Source organism: Staurois parvus, unplaced genomic scaffold (genome assembly GCF_062004578.1).
Source record: "Staurois parvus isolate SC_StPar_1 unplaced genomic scaffold, SC_StPar_1.0 ptg000414l, whole genome shotgun sequence".
Classification (NCBI taxonomy): Eukaryota; Metazoa; Chordata; class Amphibia; order Anura; family Ranidae; genus Staurois; species Staurois parvus.
In genome coordinates, this window is record NW_028318210.1 from 9743477 (window position 1) to 9763982 (window position 20506).

At 40.8% G+C, this 20506-nt stretch overlaps 1 protein-coding gene across 1 annotated transcript in view; it reads right to left on the minus strand.

Moving 5' to 3' along the window:
* LRRC57 (leucine rich repeat containing 57) overlaps window positions 1-20506 on the minus strand; it is a 31398-nt gene that overhangs the window by 1583 nt on the left and 9309 nt on the right. The window contains exons 2-5 of the mRNA XM_089686929.1: window positions 19672-19830; window positions 16672-16807; window positions 10769-11037; window positions 8455-8640 (exon numbers count right to left, since the gene is read on the minus strand). Coding sequence (XP_089543055.1) covers window positions 8455-8640; window positions 10769-11037; window positions 16672-16807; window positions 19672-19755 — 675 coding nt within the window. The 5' untranslated portion in view covers window positions 19756-19830. The remainder of the gene's footprint in view (window positions 1-8454; window positions 8641-10768; window positions 11038-16671; window positions 16808-19671; window positions 19831-20506) is intronic.

Here is a 20506-nt window from a genome sequence, read left to right on the forward strand (position 1 = left end):
ATGCTTACTTATGGGTGCACAAAAGCCTCAGCATAGTAACACTTGAGTCTACTCTATCTCACCTGTTGGAATTAAGAGACCTGGCAAGTCTACAAAGAGAAGAAAAATCTTTGAGAAAGATTGGCAATTTTTAATCGAAACATGTCAATATAGGCAGGAAGTGACATCACCAGTACAGGGGCACTGCTGTGGAGTGTGCACTGCCATCAGAGTTTTTTTCATTATATACAAGTTTCTTTCCGGTGTCCAGCCTGTTTAAGTTGGTTAGTACTCCTCTTCCTTGCTCTGCTCCTACTGTACCGCTCATTAGACCCACACATGCTTGCACTGCACTAACAGCATTGAAGCAACCTGCAGCTTGCCATATAGAACGAGTGTCTTGTTTTATTGTTATACATGTCATTTCTTTTGTTTATTTTTGCACAAAATGTTTGAGAGTGCTGGAATTGTTTAAGTCTAAAATATTTCCCATTTATGAACAAGTAGAATGGGCAACGTATGACTATCACCTTCCACCCAAAAGAATTGGCCTCTTACTGGAAGGTTTGACCACCCAAAGGATCAGCCAAAATACGCAGTACAGTATATCCAACTGGTACAGCACCAAATCTGCAGTGCAGACTGCTCCTGGTATAATCACAAATACTTCTCCAAGTTATAGATAATCTGAGCAGCAAACTTCCCATCTGGTAACACCACCTTGTAAAGAAAAACAATGCCAGCTCTGTGTAGACGCCCCTGACGTCTTTAGATGACAAGACGCGTAGGGCTGAGTCTCAACATGTGACATTATCACGACCCATAAGGACAGCAGCCATCTTGTTGGTTTGAAACACATTCTGTCATGTGGTTTTTGATTATGCTTCTGTAAGCATATACTGCGTATTTTGGCTGATCCTTTGGGTGGTCAAACTTTCCAGTAAGAGGCCAACGCTTTTAAGTGGAAGGTGATTGTCTTCTCTTTGGATTGGGCTTTTTTTCTTTTATACACCAACTTCTACCTGCATATGTGAATCCTATATGGACTTTGCTGCCACCTATGTGCATTTATTATTAACCTTTTTTTTTGCTATACCATTAAGATGTATGTATGTATAGATAGAGCTTCAATTGGTTTGTTATTATTTAAGTCTTGGCCTGTTTAAAGTGCAAGCTGCTGTATCATTTTGATGATTTAGATCAGTGCTATCCAAACTGTGGCCCAGGGACTGGCTGCGGGCCTTTGCTTGCTTTTATCCGGCCCTTGGGTCATTATCCCCCCCCCACTGTCAGCAACAGTGGGGCATAGTTACTGACAATGGGGCACTAGTTTCCTCACTGACACCAATGAAGGGACACTATTCCTCCCATCAATCCCAAAGATAGGGCACTATTCCTCCCACTGACCTCAATGGTAGGGCACTATTCCTCCCACTGACACCAATGATGGGACACTATTACTAACAATAACAACAAGGCACTATTCTTCCCCTAATACCAATAATGGGGCACTAGTCCTTCCATTAATACCAGCAAAAGGGGCACTATTACTCCCCCTAATACCAATGATGGAGCATTGTTTACTCCCACCTGCTACAGTCCAGCCCCCCTAGAGTTTGAAGGACAGTAATATGGCCATTTGTTTAGAAAGTTTGGAGACCCCTGATTTAGAGTCGAAGCACAAGTTCTATTTACACAGTGTATGATGACTGGAGTACTCCTGAAAAAGATTTTTATTTCTGAAAATCATTGCTAAGCTCTATCCAGTGGAAAAGTAGTAGCCCTCTCCGACTTAAACAAATCTCTAACTGCACCTATAGAGGTTTGTTAATTTAAAAAGTATGTAAACCCAACAATTCATATTCCTGATATGTGCCTGCTGTACCATGTACTCGTATGAAGAGGTATCCTGTTCTTGCTTCTTTTGTGTGAAATACCTGGTGTTCCTGCCAGTCCCTGTTTTCCAATGAAATATTGGCCACAATAGGCAGGAGAGCACAGCATGGTCACATCTCTAGCTGTGCTGCACTACTCCAGTAATCAAGCTTGTGCTGTCATTGCTACAAGGCACTTCTACAACAAAAGGTTCCAAACCCCCCTCCTCCGCAGTTTCTACTTTCTCTAAAGGAATAGCCCCCTTCACTCTCCCCAGGTTTCATCTTCAAAGCCAAAATTCCTTTTGGCACAAGACTTGAAACACAAAAGTCCATCAAGTCTGCCACGCAGCCTTCTCTACAATGATGGGATGCCCTCACTCAAAGTGTCACTAAAGTCAATGTTTTGGATAGAGTGGAGAAGGATTAGAACACCTGTCAGTATTTACTGACGTCTGTGTCCCCATTAGAAAAATTCACTCACTTTTAGGCTTGTTTACTATTATCAAAAGAAAACCCCACATTTTGGGCTGTGATAAGAACAGCAATAAAAGGGGAAGAGTCACACTTTTGAGAGCGGGGGGCATAACAGTTCTCTCCAGTCTCCCCCCCAGCCGCACTGTCATCCACACAGCAGGGCAGGGGGTGGCAGGTGCAGCAGATCTGCTCAGAGAGCAAGATTCTTTTTAAATTGGATAGCTCCCACCCTCCACCCAGATGTGCAGCACTTCCCCCAACTTCTGTGAGGGTGACAGTAGCAGCCGACTCAGGAGAGGGCACCCAAGGCTCAGGAGTGCCTCTGCCTTGAAGAAGGTAGGACTCTGCAGGAGCAGGTTGAATGGGGCACCACCTAAGGACTTAGGGTATTGAGGTCATAGGGTGCTAAAAATGACCACCTTCTGAAAGATTTACCCCATCAAAACTATCTGTAAACGTCCAAAAGACTATCCAGATGCTTCAGGCCTTTGGCTATGTACTCAAACTTTAAAATTATCTTTCCAGTTTAGAATACTTGAGCCTTATTCTACACATGAGCCTGCCAAAGGTTTTCCATCTGATAAATAAAACTTTCCTCTCTGAAATCTCATGCTTGGACCTTAAGATCAAATAGACATCCCCAAGATTCTCAATAAGGGCCATAGGCCTTCATGGTAGCTTCAATCGAGACGGTTCTTTTTTTTTAGCTCAGTTTCACGCAAAGCCTCGTCAGCACAACAAAGCAGACACACAATCTCTTTCTTGATCTGCCCATGCTTTTCTAGTCAAGCGAGGAACTCTAAAAACTGATAGATTTCAAACCCAGTCTTGAAAATGGGGTAAGCAGTTTCTTCTCTTGGACTGTGATAACAGCAGATGTCAGTCTCACAGGCTGGGGAGTAATGTTCAGTCTTTCACAGGTCAAGGAACCTGGTCCTCCTAGGAAGCAAAGCTCCCTATCAACATGCTGGAGCTCAGAGCAATACAACTATCTCTGCATCACTGGCCCTCCTTCTACAGGAACTTCCAATCAGGGTACAATCAGACAATGCTAGGGCAGTGGCCTACATCAACCATCGGAGGGTATCAAGAGAGAACAAGACTTTCTTCAAACCTGCTTGACTACTGAGTAGAGAACCACTGTCCAGCAGTCTATGATGCTCACATTCCTGGTGTGGACAACTGGCAGGTAGATTTTCTCAGCCATCACTGCCTGGACCAGCAGGAGTTGTCTCTTCATCCTGACAACTTCAATCTCTTATGTCAGAAATGGGAGCTCGATTTCTGCTTTCAGAAATATACGTGGAAGTTTTACTTAGTTTTCATGCGTGAAGAAGGATATGGCAGATCACAAGCTTAATAATGGCATACAATGCCAAGCTGTGGTTTCTAAAGCGAGCAAAATCCTCTCTTATATTAAAAGAGGTATAGACTCCAGAGAGAGATATCATATTACCCCGGTACAAATCATTAGTAAGACCTCATCTGGAATATGCAGTTCAGTTTTGGGCACCAATTCACATGGGGAACTGGAGAAAGTACAGAGAAGGGCAACCAAACTGATAAGAGGCATGGAGGAGCTCAGCTATGAGGAAAGATTAGAGGAACTGAATGTATTCTCAGATTATACATCAGTGGTTCATATAGTGAACTGGAGGAAAAGAAATGTATTCTCCAAATACAGAAACATTTCTTCACAGTAAGAGCTGTGAAAATGTGGAATAGACTCCCTCAAGAGTTTGTTCTGGCCAGCTCAGCGGATTGCTTTTAAAAAGGCCTGGATTCTTTCCTAGATGCAGATAACTAGTTACTAACATTTATAAAGTTGATCCAGGGAATATCCGATTGCCTCTCAGGGGATCAAGAAGGATTTTTTGCAGTCTTTTTTTGCCTCTGGATCAACTGAGTATAGGATTCACTTTTTTTCTCTAATGGTTGAACTGGATGGACTTTTGTCTTTTTTCAGCCAGACTATGTAAGTGACAAAAAATATATAAAGGAATGCGCTAAATACCAATCACATGAAAATGCAGATAAATACATAAATAAAAAATATATTTATAAATATCTGTAATTCATATATAAGTCCAAACACCAAAATAGGGGATTAAAAAAATCTCTTAAACAAGAAAAAACACTGTGTAGCAAAATCCACCACCAAATGAAATGGGTAAACTCACCAGAGCTATTTGCTGATCAAATTATAAATCAGCAAAAATAGCAATTGCTCTGGGAGCGATGATCTGTTGGAGTATCCAGGAGCAATAGACTGCAATCAGCCAAATCAGCACACATGGAACAGCTTTAACTGCAAATGGTCATCATGCCTTCATAACTTTGGAAATGCTCAGGGAATCAAAAGAAGAGTATCACGGTGCAGTATATTAAAACAAGGATAATTTTTATTGTAGCCTAAAATATGCACTCGCAAGAAAGGTGTCCAACCGACACCAGCAATATCAGTCTCAAAAAGCTAAAGCAGGGACGAGCCTCGCTCACCGCGATCACAGCCGACAGCCTCGAGGAGCGTCCTGACGTCCCATCTCTTAAACAAGGGGCCGCCCCTTGAAGACGTTGGATGACGAAACACGTAGGGCAGGGCTTAGTGGATAGGACGCTCCTCGAGACTGTCGGCTATGATCGCGGTGAGCGAGGCTCATCCCTGCATTTTCATGTGATTTGGTATTTAGCGCATTCCTTTATATATATTTTTTGTCACTTACCTTTTCTTTGGTTAGGTTTGCAGCTTTATATATATAATTTATTGGTGCTGTGTCTTATATATTTTAGACTAACTTTGTAACTATGCATAAAATTGTGAATTTTACCATGTAAGCAAAAATCTGCTTTGGTAGTGAAAAGGTTAACTACTTCTTCAAAATACTGTAGCATTTAAAACAAGCTCACCCCCTAAATATGGATGTTACATGATACTTGAGATCAAACAACAAAAATAACTGCTGCAAAAGTGACTGCAGAGCTCAATCTCAGTCCAGTGCAGACAGAGATTGAGCACTGCAGTCACTTTTGCAGCTGTTATTTTCTTATTCTGGGTCACAATCCTGCACAATTTCCTTTTGTCTTTTTGGTTAGTTGACCATGTCACCCGCGCTTATGTTGATCAGACGTTTTCCCGGAAACTGTATATGCAGTTATATCCTTTCATATTGTACCTCATAACATGGCAAATAGGCAATTTCAGCCACAGAAGCATCAGCTAAGCGGGCACCAACAATTTGCCCTCTTTGAAGCTCAGTAAGCTTTGACATGACTCCATATTAGAAGCACACCCAGTGAATGACGAGTGAGGCTTCCCACCTGTAAGCTAGGTATCTTGTCAGACAGCAGAAGTGATAACATTCTTTTGCTTCTGCTGTCTAAGCGAAAAAGGTTTTCACTTTCACACCTGCAAATCATGTAGCGTTTCCATTTTTTTTGTCTAGCCCCTGTATGTCTTAGTCAGAATTGGGAATCTAAGCTGAAAGTTGTACTTCAGTCTCATGGTTTTATCATAGTTATATTTGTATTGACCAATTGAGCAGAGGACATTAAATATTTACATCAGAAAAGTGCTGGTTTCCGCTACGCTGCTTCCCTGATCAGGTTGGACAGTGCACACTCAACTACAACACAACTGCACAGAATGTCCCCCGACATGCCTCTTTGGGACTTCAACTCTCATAATTCCAAGCACTGTGCTTGTACACACTGTCCAGTCCTCCCTGATTGCCTGTGCATGGTGGCACAGGCAGCGTCATAATGTGAACTTGTAGGCTTTCTGCCTGGAGCATGCGCAAAAGGATGGCTCCATGGGATCATGCAAGGCAACAGAGCTACCCAAGAATAGGAAACCTGGGGCATGCAAGAAATGCAAACAGGCATTATGCGAATTGTTCATATTGGGGCAGTACAATGTACGATCTGTTGCCTTTACAATTACTTGAAGAGCCATGTAAGCTTTTAAAGCAGAGGAAGCAGCGTACAAGTGCTGAGTGTATATATTTTAATTTACATTAAAAACACCAGTGTTCAATAATCCTTTAATTTAGGTTGACTGATGTCCTTTCAGTTTTTAGTGTTTTTTTATATGACTAACTTTTCTCATTCATAACCACTCCTCCTGAAAAGGAGGTGGAGTGCCATAAAAATGCCACTTGAAGGTGTATTCCGCTGGTCATGTTACACCGTAAAGTACTGCGGCTCTTTGGTGATCAGATGGAAGCCACTTTCCTGACATGCGTTCTGCTGCAGACCAGAGAGGAGGGGTGAGAGTGCAGCACTGGGGACCTAGCCTCACTTGATGTAAAACCATTTTTGTGATATGTCTGTTGGGAGGTAGTAGCCCTTTCCATTCACACACACACCTTTTCAGCAGAACACATTTAAAGCCTAACTCCATCTTCCCTTTCACTTTAAATAGTTCATTTGCACCAAGGTAGCCCAAACGAGCTACTTCCTTTACTAACTGTAGAGTCAACTACATACAGTATGCTGCGCTGTGTTCCGGCAGCAGTACAGGGGCCTCCTATCTGCCGAAACAAAATCAAATCAATTATTGATGCTGATGCTACACACACTTTATACTACACGGACAGCGGCTGCAGCAATTAGTAAAGGAAAGGTTTAGTGTGGGCTGGCTTGGCCAAGCAAACTGTTTGAAACCGAACTCCATCTTTCCTTTCACTTTAAAGTTGTATTAAACCCAATTAAGGAAATGTTTACTAAATTGCAGCTTACCACTTCTTAGATATGATGGTTGCATTAGTTTTCTTTTTTTACGTTTTCTTTTCACCTAGGGGTGCATGCCATCAAGTCTGTTGTTTTTCAGTATACCAAATGGTCCTGCATATAGTATGTAGCAGTTAGAGAACTGAACCAAAACATTCAACACTAGGGGGGGGGACTTACAATGATCAGCTTTTATGTATTTATGTAAAACCTTTATCCCAAAAGGAAAAAACAGTTTGTAGTAACTGGTTAAAAAAGTGTGAGCTGGAGTTCAGCTTCAATTTGTTATTGTATCGAAGTCTTCTAGTGCATCTAAAACTCCCCTCCCCCACAAGATTAACAATGTGCTGCTGTTCAAAGGTGTCTCTATTGCCCATTCATCCAGAATGCTACTACAGGAGGTGTGTTACTGGCCAGATCACCAGGTAAAAACAATGACTGGTAAGCTGCAATATATTAATTTTTGGTTTTGGGTTTTATAGTACTTTAAAGTGGAACTAAAGGCAAACTTTATAACATTGTGGACAGCACAAGGAAGGGTTATAACCCCATCAGGGTTTTTTCCCATCTGGGTCCCATTGGGGAGATTTCCCTTAATTTTCTGTCCCATAGGCAAAACAGGAAGTGAGAGAAAATCCCTCCAAAAAGGGACAGAACCCAGGGGTGTCCCCATTGGATGATTACCTCTCTATGACTGTTCTGGTGTCACCCCAAAATGTGGTATATTCTTTTTCTTTCCCTTTCAATGATAATGGTAAAGAGGACTCCTATAGAGGGTGAATCTCCCTAATGGGGCACAGACTGCAATAAAAACCTGACTGGTTCAAATTCCTCTCCACCCTACCCACAAGAAGAAAGAAAAGTTTTGCCTTTAGTTACACTTTAAAGTTTCCCAGCAATAGCCCAAGGTGTTTGTGTTTATACAGTATATCCCGCTTACTTACCTTGAGCCATTTGCTCCTTGAATGTCAATCTTTATCTCTTCTGGGAATGTCTAATTGCTGGCTGTGCTGTTCCAGCTCCTCCTTTCATAACCTTTTATACAGCGATCATGGAAAGAGAGAAGGGAAATCCTATACTATGGAGTGTCACTTGAATGACAGCTCTGGGGCTGCTGATATAACATCCAAGATGGTGGCACTCAGCGGCAGTCTCAGGGCTTTTGGATGTCCATACAAGGGGGTCTTTTACATGTAAATACCATGAATAAAATATGTTAAATGAATAATTTTAACAGAAGATTGTTGTTGAAATTATTGGTCTGGTGACAAGGTCTCTTTAAACAAACACAGATTTTTTTTTTAACCAGCATTTCACTTTACTTTTGAATACTAGCATCTGTTTGAATTGTATGTGCTGTTGTACATTTCCTCCAGGCCTGCAATGGTTTACTGACCTTATCGTAGCCTTCCAGCTCTCTGAGCATTTTTATTTCAAAAAGGTTTCCCTCCACAGCCAGCAGGGAGATCTGGGAATCACTGAGGATGCTGTGGGGTAACATACTGAGCTCCAAACAGTTCTCTTCTAGACGCAAAACCTTGAGACGTGGACACCGAGAAACTTGAGTTGAGATCTGAGAGATCTGTGTGAGAAGAATGTAAATGTAAAGTTATCACAGTTACTATACTTTGACTTGTGTGCAGCCCTAGCAGCTCAATTTGGAAATGGCATTTAATAACTGAAAAAAAAAAAAAAAAAAAAAAAAAAGTGACTGTACTTTGGCTAAGAGGAGTTCTCCATCTACCATTTGCCGAAATGTTTCAGCCTAAATGAAAAAAAGCACCGATACAGGTGCCGAAAAAACCCCGCCATCACCGCCCTGGTAGTTCTCAGCCTTACCCGAGAAACTATCGATCCCGGAGCTAGGCATAGTGAAGGAAAGATGGCTGCCATTCATCTCTATGCCCTTGGAGGACCGGAGCGATGTCACTTCATGTTCCAGCCATTTTTTTTTTTTTAAAGCACTAGATCAATGCTTTTTTTATTTTATCTAATGCTTTACATTGTAGAGGTGAGATGTAGGGTCTTATTGACCCCATATCTCTCTATAAAGAGGACCTGTCTCTAACTATTTCTATCACAAGGGATGCATGCATTCTTTGTGATAGGAATAAATGTGATTACTTTTTTTTTTTTAAAGGGACCGTGCAAAAAGAAAAAAAAAAATTTTTTTAAAGTGCTCCTGTCCTCTTGTGGTGAACGCGTACGTAGGCCATGCCCACATATGTAAACGGTGTTCAAGCCACACACGTGAGGTATCGCCATGAACATCAGAGCAAGAGCAATAATTCCCGCACTAGACCTCCTCTGTAACTTTACACTGCTAACCTGTAGACATTTTTAAAGCACCAGACATGGAGATTTTTAAGGACCGCAGTTTCACACCATTTCACGAGCGTGCGCAATTTTAAAGCGTGACATGTTGGGTATCTATTTACTCGCCGTAACAGCCTCTTTCATATTTTACAAAAAAATTGGGGTATGTAGTTTTTTTTAATCAGTGTATTTATTTCCAAAAAATATATATTCATTTTTAAAAAGTACGCATTTCGGTTTTCGGCCAAGTGCATTTTGAATTTTCGATTTTGGCACCAGAATTTTCATTTCGTTGCACCACTACTGGTCACTTTTTAACAGTGGAATGTGTGTGATCAGTGGAAGAGCAAGCTGGGCTTATCAAATTCTGAATTTTGGTCCACATCCTCAACTGGCCCCATCTATGGGAGGAAGAGGGAGGTGTGATTAAAGTACAATTGTCAGTACCACAGAAGTACCAGGAGGCTCATCAATGAAGACACTAAATGGTGCCTACACATACCACAAGATGCATTCTTCTTGCAGCCTGTGGTCACAAATCCCAGGCTTCTGCAGGACATGGAAGGAATGGGAACCATCAGAGAGCTCCCTTCTACTATAGCGCTTATATTTTCAAGGGACAACAATCATTAACTGAATGTAGAAGTACCATCTCTGACTGAGATCTGGTATTGTGGTTCTCGATAAAACATAATATTTGACATTTGGGTCTATGAGTCTGCTAAATAATGGAAATAACAGCAAACATGTCCTGCTACTTTATACAAGGAACATGGGAGGTGGGAAACTGTCCAAATGAATTTCCTAGGCAGCACAGTGGGGCTGATTTACTGAACTGGAGAGTGCAAAATCTGGTGCAGCTCTGTATAGAAATCAATTGGCGTTGAAGCTTTTTATGTCAAAGCTTAATTGAACAAGCGGCAGTTAGAAGCTGACTGGCTACCATGCACAACTGTACCAGATTTTGCTCTCTCCAGTTTTAGTAAAGTGGTTAGCATTTCAGCCTTGCAGCATTGGGGTCCTAGGTTAGAACCCCAGCATGGAGTTTGCACATTCTCCTTGTGCTGCAGTGTGTCTAAAATTGGCCCTAATAAGTGTAAATTTGTGGGCAAGGCAGGGACCTTATATTGTAAACTCCCCAAGGACAGGGACTGGTGAATGTACAATATTGCAGTGTTGCATAAATTGTCAGTGCTATATAAATACCTATGATAAACAGAATACATTGTAAGGTGTAATTCCATATTCCTTTACTATGACTGAAGCACTATTACTAGAGGGCCAGATTACACTCACGTTTTCTCGGATTAAAAAAAACCTATATTAAATTTATATCTTTTCGTGGTAAAAAATAATTTGCATGGATCGGATTCATATGTCTTAGCATTACTGACCTGGTTTTGGTTCAAGTTTATCTCTATGGCCTGCACTCCAGACACCTCATCAGGAATTGATTGGATTTTATTTTTGGACAGGTCCACCACGTCCAGATGCCGCAGACTGCAGAGCTGGGCTGGCATAGCACGAAGTTGGTTGCCAGAGAGGTTGAGGGTCTTCAAGGTAGACAGCTGACCAAAGTCTGCTGGTAGGCGGTTGATCTGGTTAGCACTTAAATGCAAAGTCTCCAGTTTTTTCAGTCGACACAGTTCATCTGGGAGCTTGCCTGAGAAAACAAGGTATTACAAAAACGTTGTATAATCTACAATACATCAGCCAGACCAGAATCAGGATTTCCATATTTCTTTTATTAAGTTCAATTTTCTGGAAAAAAAAATAGCAGAGGGAGATATTAACAGTGACCAGATTCAAGTAGTCAATTTATATTACAGCTCAAAGGAGTCCTAACCTCCTGAAAATACCAGTTGCCTGGCTGTCTCTGCCTTCAATCCTTGAATTCACTTATCTGGAGCTAACAGTCAGATTAAAAAATGTATTAAAGTAAAACTCTAGCATAACACTAACTAGTCCTAAAATGTTCCCTTCCCCCTCCTGTTACCTATACTCATTAACCTGTGCTTAAAAAAAGGAAAAAAAAAAAAAAAAAAGTGTATAAACACTTATGGTTCAGTCGATTGTTACTGCGACTTTGGATGAGTGTGATTTTGGCTTTGACCAATAATTGTTTCTGCTGTACAAAGTCGCACACAAGTCGCATGTACAACATTCAGGTGCAACTTTCATGCGACTTTGGAGGGTTTACATTAAAGTCTATGGACCTCAAGTCGCATGAAAGTCAAGCCAAAGTAGTGCAGGAACTACTTTGATGTTGCTGCGACTTGAAGTTGCACAGATATGAATGGTACCCATTGGGAAACATGGGGGCAACTTGTCATGCGACTTTGAACCCCAAAGTCGCAAGACAAGTCGCACAATTGTGAATGGGTTCTTAAAGACCAGGATTTTTCTGGCACTTTTTGCTCATGTGTAACAATTAGGGTTTGTTTTTTGTTTGTTTTTTTGCTACAAAATGATTTAGAACCTCCAAACATATTTTTTAAAGCAGAGGACCTAGAGGATAAATTGGTGGGTTTTGCAATTTTTTAAGTCACAGTATTTATGCAGTGATTTTTCAAATGCAATTTTTTGGGAAAAAATATATATATTTTTTTTAATTTTAATGAAAAAAAACCAAAACATAACCTAATTTTTTTTTAAATATAAAAAGATGATGTTACGCTAAGTAAATAGATACCAAACATGTCATGCTTTAAAAAACTGCGCCCACCTGTGCAACGGCAACACTTTAAAAACCTTTACAGGTTGCCACTTTAGATTTACAGAGGAGGTCTGGTGATGGAATTACTGCCAATGATCCGATGTTCGCAGTGATACCTCACATGTGGGATTATCGCTGTTTGCGTTTGTGTGGAACCGGCGCATATGTTTGTCTTTATGTAAGTAAGGGGGGATGGGAAATTTAATTTTTTTTTTTTTTTTTTAACATGGTTACTTCAAAAAAAAAAAAAAAAAAACCCAAAACAAATATATTTCACTTTCATTGCTGTCACAAAAAATGTAAATGTCCCTTGTGACAGCAATAGGCCTTGACAGGTCCATGAGAACCCGAATCCCTCCTCTACTCCTAAAGCATTCAATCACACCAGGATCTGTGTGACTGAATGCTTTTACTTTTTAAAATGGCACCGACTGTTTCCGAGTAACCCAGAAGTGATATCAGGTTATCGCTTCAGTTTACTATTTAAACGGAGCTGTACAAAGCCGATCCGGTCTTTGCGTAACCAGCCGGTAGCAGCGCCGTGTGGTCAGTTGGGACTCCTGGTGAGACGGGAGATCCTGTGACAGCGGCTGGAGGGGGTGATGTCCCCTCTGCTTGTAATAGCAATCAGAGCGGTTAACTAGCCGCTCAATTGCCATTACAAGAAAGCCAACCGTCAGCTGTGAATAATGGTACTGAGATGATGCCTGCAGCTGCAGGCATCATCCTGGTACAACCACTTGAAAACCGGTGACGTATCAGGTACATGAATGGTTGCCAAGTGGATAATTACCTATTTTTTCCCCCACTCGTGTCAGGGTCACATGATCCCTTATGTTGGCGAGCAGTGACTGCAGGGGAGAGGAGTGTTAAACAATGGCTGGGAATTTCGGAAGGTGTGACCTCACTCATACACTCCCAAGTCTAGCCATTGTCAGTGCTCCCTCCTCCCCTCCTGTGACTGCACCTGAGCAGGCAAAAAAATTGGTAAGTAAACACATCTTTTTTACATAGGTTAGGCAGGATAAGTAGCAGGAGAGGGAAGAAAACGTTTTTTAAGCATAGTTAGTGTCAGGCTGGAATTCTACTTTAAGGCTGCTGTTACACTGATCCATTTTTCATTTGCTTTTGTGTTTAAAAAAAGCAGAAGAAAAACGTGTGAATATGTATTCCTATGGAACTCTTCATGCTAATCCGTTGTAGGTCCGGTGTGTTTTTTTCTAAATCCTGCTTGCTGCATTTTTGGTGCGGTAAAAAAAAAAAAAAAAAACCCACACCTCCTATTAAAATCAATATAAACTGAACAAAAAAAAAAAATGCACCCCCATTGCATTTTTGGTGTCACATCTCCTGTAAAAAAAAAAAAAAGAAGTGGAAAAAAAGCATATGCTTTTTTTCCCGCAGATCAGCGTGAAACTAGCCCAACTCAGCTCCTGATTGCCATACTTGCTCCATGTCAGTGCTTCACAGAGTGCAGACGTCAGGTTCAGCAGAACCATCAGACAACTAGCATTGTCTGCTGAAGGGTACATTGCAAAGGCAGCCTCCAAATTCTTTTAAAGAGGAACTGAACTCCAGAAGCTGTAACACAAAAAGACAGGTAAAGGACTATTCACCACTATTACCTTTTGTCTCCTTGCCACAGATCTTTTCCCCATTATCATGCCTTGTTCTGCACTGTGTGTCTTTGTGTGGAAGTGGCTACCTTAACAGAAGCAGGTAAAAGCTCCCTCATGTCAAAGCCTCCAACAAGCACAGTAGTGATATCACCAAATCTCCTGAGAATAGTAGTCAGAGGCAGCAGTGCCTTAAATGTCACACTGCAGATATACTGTACAGCTTTGATCACAGGAGTACCTAGGCACACTCACATCCCAAAAAGGGCTTCTATCCAAATCCAAAAAGAAAGTTTTGGTCATATGTATACTTCAACATTTCTAGATATTTTCCTCTAACATAACAAATCCTCAGTTTGTGAGTTCAGGTCCATGTTAAGTCACAGCTAACATTTGCTTGACTGATTTAGGAAAGACATGGCTTCATTTGCGTTCTTGTTGATTCATCAAAGGAGGATTTCATTCCCCATTGCAGTATTAGGGAATAAAAGAAATAACTGGATTGGCTACTCCAGTCAGTCAGTGAAAATTTATGACCAATGTATTTTGTTTAACCACTTGCTGACTGCCCACAGTAATTTTTACTGCAGGCGGGGGCCACATACAGGCATAATCATGTACATCACTGTGCCTGCTTGGTCTTAGGACGATGCTGTGCGTCCCACTGGACACAGCAGATTGTCGCTCACAGGACCAGGCCACTAAAAGCAGCCCAAGGATCATGTGATCCCTGTGCAATCACAGGATCAAAATGTCAACAAAGCAGTTATGAATGAATCTCATTCATATCACATGGTACCTGGGCCAATCACAGCACCTTGTACCATGTGAATAGCTGTTGCCAAGCACAGCTGTCATAAATGAAACTTATTCATGTCAGTTCAAAGCATTGCTGATACAAAGATCTTCTTTGCATCAGCAAAAGAAAAAAAATAAATAAAAAAAAAAAAACCTGATCACCTCCTTCCACAAAGTAGTACAGTGTTACTATGGTGACAGCTACTCTGAAAGTAAAAAAAAATTATATATATATATATATATATATATATATATATATATATATATATATATATAATACACACACACACTTCTCTAGCTACAGGTGAAACTCGAAAAATTTGAATATCGTGCAAAAGTTCATTTATTTCAGTAATGTAACTTAAAAGGTGAAACTAATATATGAGATAGACTCATTACATGCAAAACAAGATAGTTCAAGCCGTGATTTGTCATAATTGTGATGATTATGGCTTCCAGCTCATGAAAACTTCAAATCCACAATCTCAGAAAATTAGAATATTACATTCAATCAATAAAACAAGGATTGTACATAGAACAATATCAGACCTCTGAAAAGTATAAGCATGCATATGTACTCAGTACTTGGTTTGGGCCCCTTTTGCAGCAATTACTGCCTCAATGCAGCGTGGCATGGAAGCTATCAGCCTGTGGCACTGCTGAGGTGTTATGGAAGACCAGGATGCTTCAATAGCGGCCTTCAGCTCTTCTGCATTGTTCGGTCTCATGTCTCATCTTTCTCTTGGCAATGCCCCATAGATTCTCTTTGCTTTTGGCAGTGTGGGCAGGTGCCAAGTCCTGCTGGAAAATGAAGTCAGCATCCCCATAAAGCTCGTCTGCAAAAGGAAGCATGAAGTGCTCCAAAATCTCCTGGTAGACGGCTGTGTTGACCCTGGACTTAATAAAGCACAGTGGACCAACACCAGCAAATGACATGGCTCCCCAAATCAACACAACAACACAGTGTGGGAACTTCACACTGGACTTCAAGCATCTTGCAGTATGTGCCTCTCCATTCTTCCTCCATAATCTGGGTCCTTGGTTTCCAAATGAGATGCAAAAGTTGCTCTTATCAGAAAAGGGGACTTTGGACCACTGAGCAACAGACCAGGTCTGTTTTTCTTTAGCCCAGGTAAGACGCTTCTGACGTTTGTTGTTTGGGAGTGGCTTGACGAGAGGAATACGACATTTAAAGTCCATGTCCAGCATCCGTCTGTGTGTGGTGGCTCTTGATGCACTGACTCCAGCCTCAGTCCACTCCTTGTGAAAGTCCCCCACACTTTTGAATGGCCTTTTCCTGACAATCCTCTCCAGGCTACAGTCATCCCTGCTGCTTGTGCACCTTTTTTTTCCACACTTTTAAGTTGCATTACTGAAATAAATGAACTTTGCACGATATTCTAATTTTTTGAGTGTGTGTGTGAGTGTGAGTGTGTGTGTGTGTGTTTTCCCCCCCAAATTAAATAAGACATTTGAATTTTTTTTATTTTCTTTACATACTGTCACCAGTCTGTGTTCCTGTTCACTGCCACACCAGTCATATGATGACTCTGTACTGCGCTGGCAACAGAATGCAAAAAAAAAAAAAAAAAAAGTGAATAAAAAAATTATTTTGTCACAAAAAATGGTGACAAAATAATTACAACTTCAAAAAAATGTGCAATGTCTCTTACTAAAATAGCTCAGACAGTCTACTTTCAAAAAATGGGCAATTTTGGGGTTATTTCTACTGTCCAGGCATTTTTCATTTCTAGTTGGTGGACGCTATAACTCAAACAAACCAATTAATATACACTTATTGAGATTTTTTTTTTTTTTTTTTTTTTTTTTTTTTTAAACCAAAGACATGTAGCAGAATACATTTTGGCCTAAATGTATGAAGAAATATGATTTTTATATAAGAAAATATTGCGGTTTTTTTGTTCTTCAAAAATTTCTGACATTTATCTAATAAAAAATAAAAAACCCAGTGGTGATAAAATACCACCAAAAGAAAGCTCTGTGAAAAAAAGTATATAAATTTCACTTGTATGCAGTGCTGCATGACCAAGCAATTGCCAGTTAAAATAGCGCACTGATAAATAGTAAAAAATGGCCTGGTCATGAATGGGGTAAAATCTTCCGACGTGGTAACAATCAAATATATAATTGGTAAGACCACTCTTACCCAGTCTGTTACTATTCATGGTCAAGCTCTTGAGAACAGCAAACTTTCCCACGAATGGAGGTAAACCTTCTATCTTGTTACTAGACAGGTCGATGGTCCGCAGGTTTGCAGTCAGCCTCTGCAGATCTTCAGGGAACTTTATGAGAAAAATTGAATTAAATAAATAAACGAGAACATGCAGGATAAATTATACCACAGCAAACAAAGAAGTGGAGGCCTAACCACTTCAGCTCTTTGTATGTATTTAGTACATCCAGAGAGGAAAGGGTTAGCAGCAGCAGCCATATACTTGTCCTCTGTTTTTTTTTTTGGCTGGCTGCAGGCTGTAAAGTAAAAGTGATCTGGGTGGCTGTACAGCTACCTGATCACTTTTATAGTGCAAGCCAGGACAACCTGGCTTTCCCCAGGAGCCTGGGACCACATCGGAAAGGCTTTAAAATGGCGAGCGCAATGAGAATGGGGAACATCTGTTCCTCAATCTCCTGTGCAGTGAATGAATCAGGAAGAGACAAGGATTTAGTCACTGCCGGTTTCAAAGTGGTCATTCCCTGGATGATACAGCCAGGGAAGCAGTTAATCAAGCAAGATCTGTGTTTGGTTAGATCAGGGGTAGGCAACCTGCGGCTCTCTAGCTGTTGTGGAACTACATTTCCCACGAGGCATTGCAACATTACAAAACTGACAGTTACAGCTATGACTTGCAGAGACCTGATGGAACTTGTAGTCCTGCAACAGCTGGAGAGCCGCAGGTTGCCTACCCCTGGGTTAGATGCTTTAAAGGGTAGGGGAGGCAATGGGGCCTAACAGACTCTCAATGTCTCTATAAACAGTACCTGTCCAATGCCATCACAAGCGGGTTGGTTAACCTCCTTGTCATAACAATAAGGTTAAACTAAAAAAAAAATGTATATATTAAAATGTGTTAAATTAAATGTAAATCCCTTTGCTCTGTATATACCCACAAATGCAAATGTACGCTCAGGGTGCACGTGTGTATGTAACTTGTGATTGCACCACACATGTGGGGTATTGCAGTGAACATCAGAGAGAGAGAGCAATAATTCTAACACCGGAGATCACAGAAGTCTAAAGTAATGAGCAGTAGAGGCTTCTAAAGCACTGTTTATGGACATTTTTGGGCACTATAGTTTTTCCCATTATCATGGGCCCAAATTAAGACTTGACATGCATTTGCTTGACGCAACCTCATCTTTTAGATTTTACTCCAAAAATGGGTATTATATTGTGCATGTTTGTACTAAAATGTATTTTATTGTATTTCTTCCTAAAAATATGCGTTTGATAAACAGTTCTGCAAATATTGTGCAACATAACAAAATGCAACTACAATCATTTTACTCTACGGACAGGGCTGCTGTTAGAGACCACAAGGCCCCATACAGCCAACCTGACAGCCCCCCCCCCCAGTTTACTATGCTTCAGTTTAGGAATGAACACAGTGAATGATCGGTACTGATCACTCATGTTCATTCATTCAGGAAAGGCCTGGTAAATGTGATATAGTTAGGTCCATCTATATTTGGACACAGGCACAATTTTTTTCAGGCATTTACCAAAACACATTCAAGCTATAGTTATATAATGGATATGGACTGAAAGTGCACACTCTCAGATTTAATTTGAGGGTATGGACATCCAAATTGGAGGAAGGGTTTAGGAATGACAACTCTTAAGAGTAGCCATCCCCCATTTCTCAAGGGACCAAAAGTCTACTGCTCATTTCTGCCAAGGGTGGGTCCTGTTTGAAGCAGAGGCATTCATTGGCTGCCTCTACCTGCGCAGCTACCCAATGGCTCTGCCTCACACAATAGCATTATGTACCTTTAGCGAGCCGAGAGTGGCAGGAAAACAGCAAGCGGATAGAAGATAATAGGTAAAATGGGGGCAGATGGACCTTAAGTTAGGTTTTGATTTTAGACTCACTTTAACCCCTTCACACCCAAGGGTAAAACAAATCTTAAAGCCTATGTAAAATTTTACAACTTTGACATGTTAGTAAAACCGTACATATCACCACAACTACTTTGTACATCCAGGTGAATTATACCTTGCTTTTTTCTGGACAAATTGGGATTTCATTTGGTGGTAAATGGTAATGGATAGCTCTTAATTTTTTTTTATTATCAAAGGAAAACTGGCCCAAAATAGTCATTTTTTTAATGTAGCTGTGTGTTTCTTGTTACTACCATAACCTACCACCAAACAACAAACCAAAATAAATTTTCCAGCTCGACGATCGCAGCGATACCATATATGTGTATGTTATTTATGGTTTGTACCCGTTTTACAGCCCAGAAACAATAGCGTGCATTTTGTTTTTTGTTACCTAAAACACACTGACACCAATTTTAAAAACATTTTAAAAAAATAAATAAAAATCCTGACCTTAACCCACACACTAACCCTGGCACTGAACTAGAGCAAACCTTCATTTAGGGGGTTTTTTTTGTTTGTTTTTAATATTTATTATTATTATTTTCTCTATGCAAAGGAGAGATACAATGTATCCCTCTCTTCCATTCAGAGATAGAAAAAAAAAAAAAAAGAAAAAAAAAAGAAGGGGGGGGGGGGTCGGGTTTCGCAGTGACTGATCACTGTGATAGCCAATCAGAGGCTATCACAGCAATCATGTGACCTGGAATCGGGGGTCTCAATCGTTAGAACAGGACCCAGGGCTCTCAGTGACACCCCAGTCTTTGTGCTGGGAGTGCGCTGTACAACACGCTCCAAGAACAAAGACAGGAACGCACATATGAGGCGCAACGGAAAAAAAAGCCCTGTTCTGTGAGGACACATATTTGTGTGATGTCGGAGCCAAGGGGTTGAATAGCGAATGAGTTATGTATACAGTGCGTTAACAAACACAAACCAATCATCAGTTCTCTTTCATTGTAACGATTGCCCTAATAAAACGTGATTGGTTCATATTGTGCTCAATAATATTAAATAGGTCTGAAAAGCTGTGAAATATTCTCTCACCTCAACTAACCCCTTGTCAGTCAGCTGGAATACCCCAGTCTTCTGTGCGGTTTCTAGGTGGGCTTTTAGTGCACTGTTCCCCATACTGCTCCAAGAGACCAAGCTTTACAGCAGTAACAGCTCTCACAGTGTGATTACAGACCTGTAGGTCATAGAGAACTGCAAATGAAAGACAAAAAGGCAATTAAACATAACACATGGAAAAGAGATGCTTCCATCAAAGCCTTCTTATACTGGTATTTTGCTTTGTGACAGATTCACGTAAAGTGGCTGTAAACCTCAGACATGAAATCTGAACATAGCACACACTTTTCTCTGCTGTCTCATTGTCATTTCTGACAAGTTTTCCTGACACCAAGAGCTAAAAAAGGTGACAGGAAGGACCTCAAGCACACAGCCTGTGATTGACAACCTCAGCTCTGTTCCTTGTGTGAAGGGGTGTGTGTCCCTTCCCTCCAATCAGTTCTCAGAACTCTTGTACAGTGTGTAAATGCAGCTTCCCACCACCTGCTTTGTGAGTCTGTGAAAAATCCTTTTCATCTCCAAGTTTTAAAAGGATGTACAGAACAAATGGCTCAGATAAACAGGTACAACTTATGGAGGAAGAGGATTTGCTTCACCTCTGTGTATCATCTGAGGCCACTCACTTTAGTGGGTATAAGGGTTTACAACCACTTTAAAGTAAATGTGTATAAAGAAAACCCAGGACACATCAATTTCTGTGACCTCCTTTTGAAAATGGCAGTTGCCTGGAAGAAGAATGCATCAAAATTCTGATCTGGAAACTGCACCTAGATCATTGACTCGAACTGAATACGTTGGATCAGTATGACAG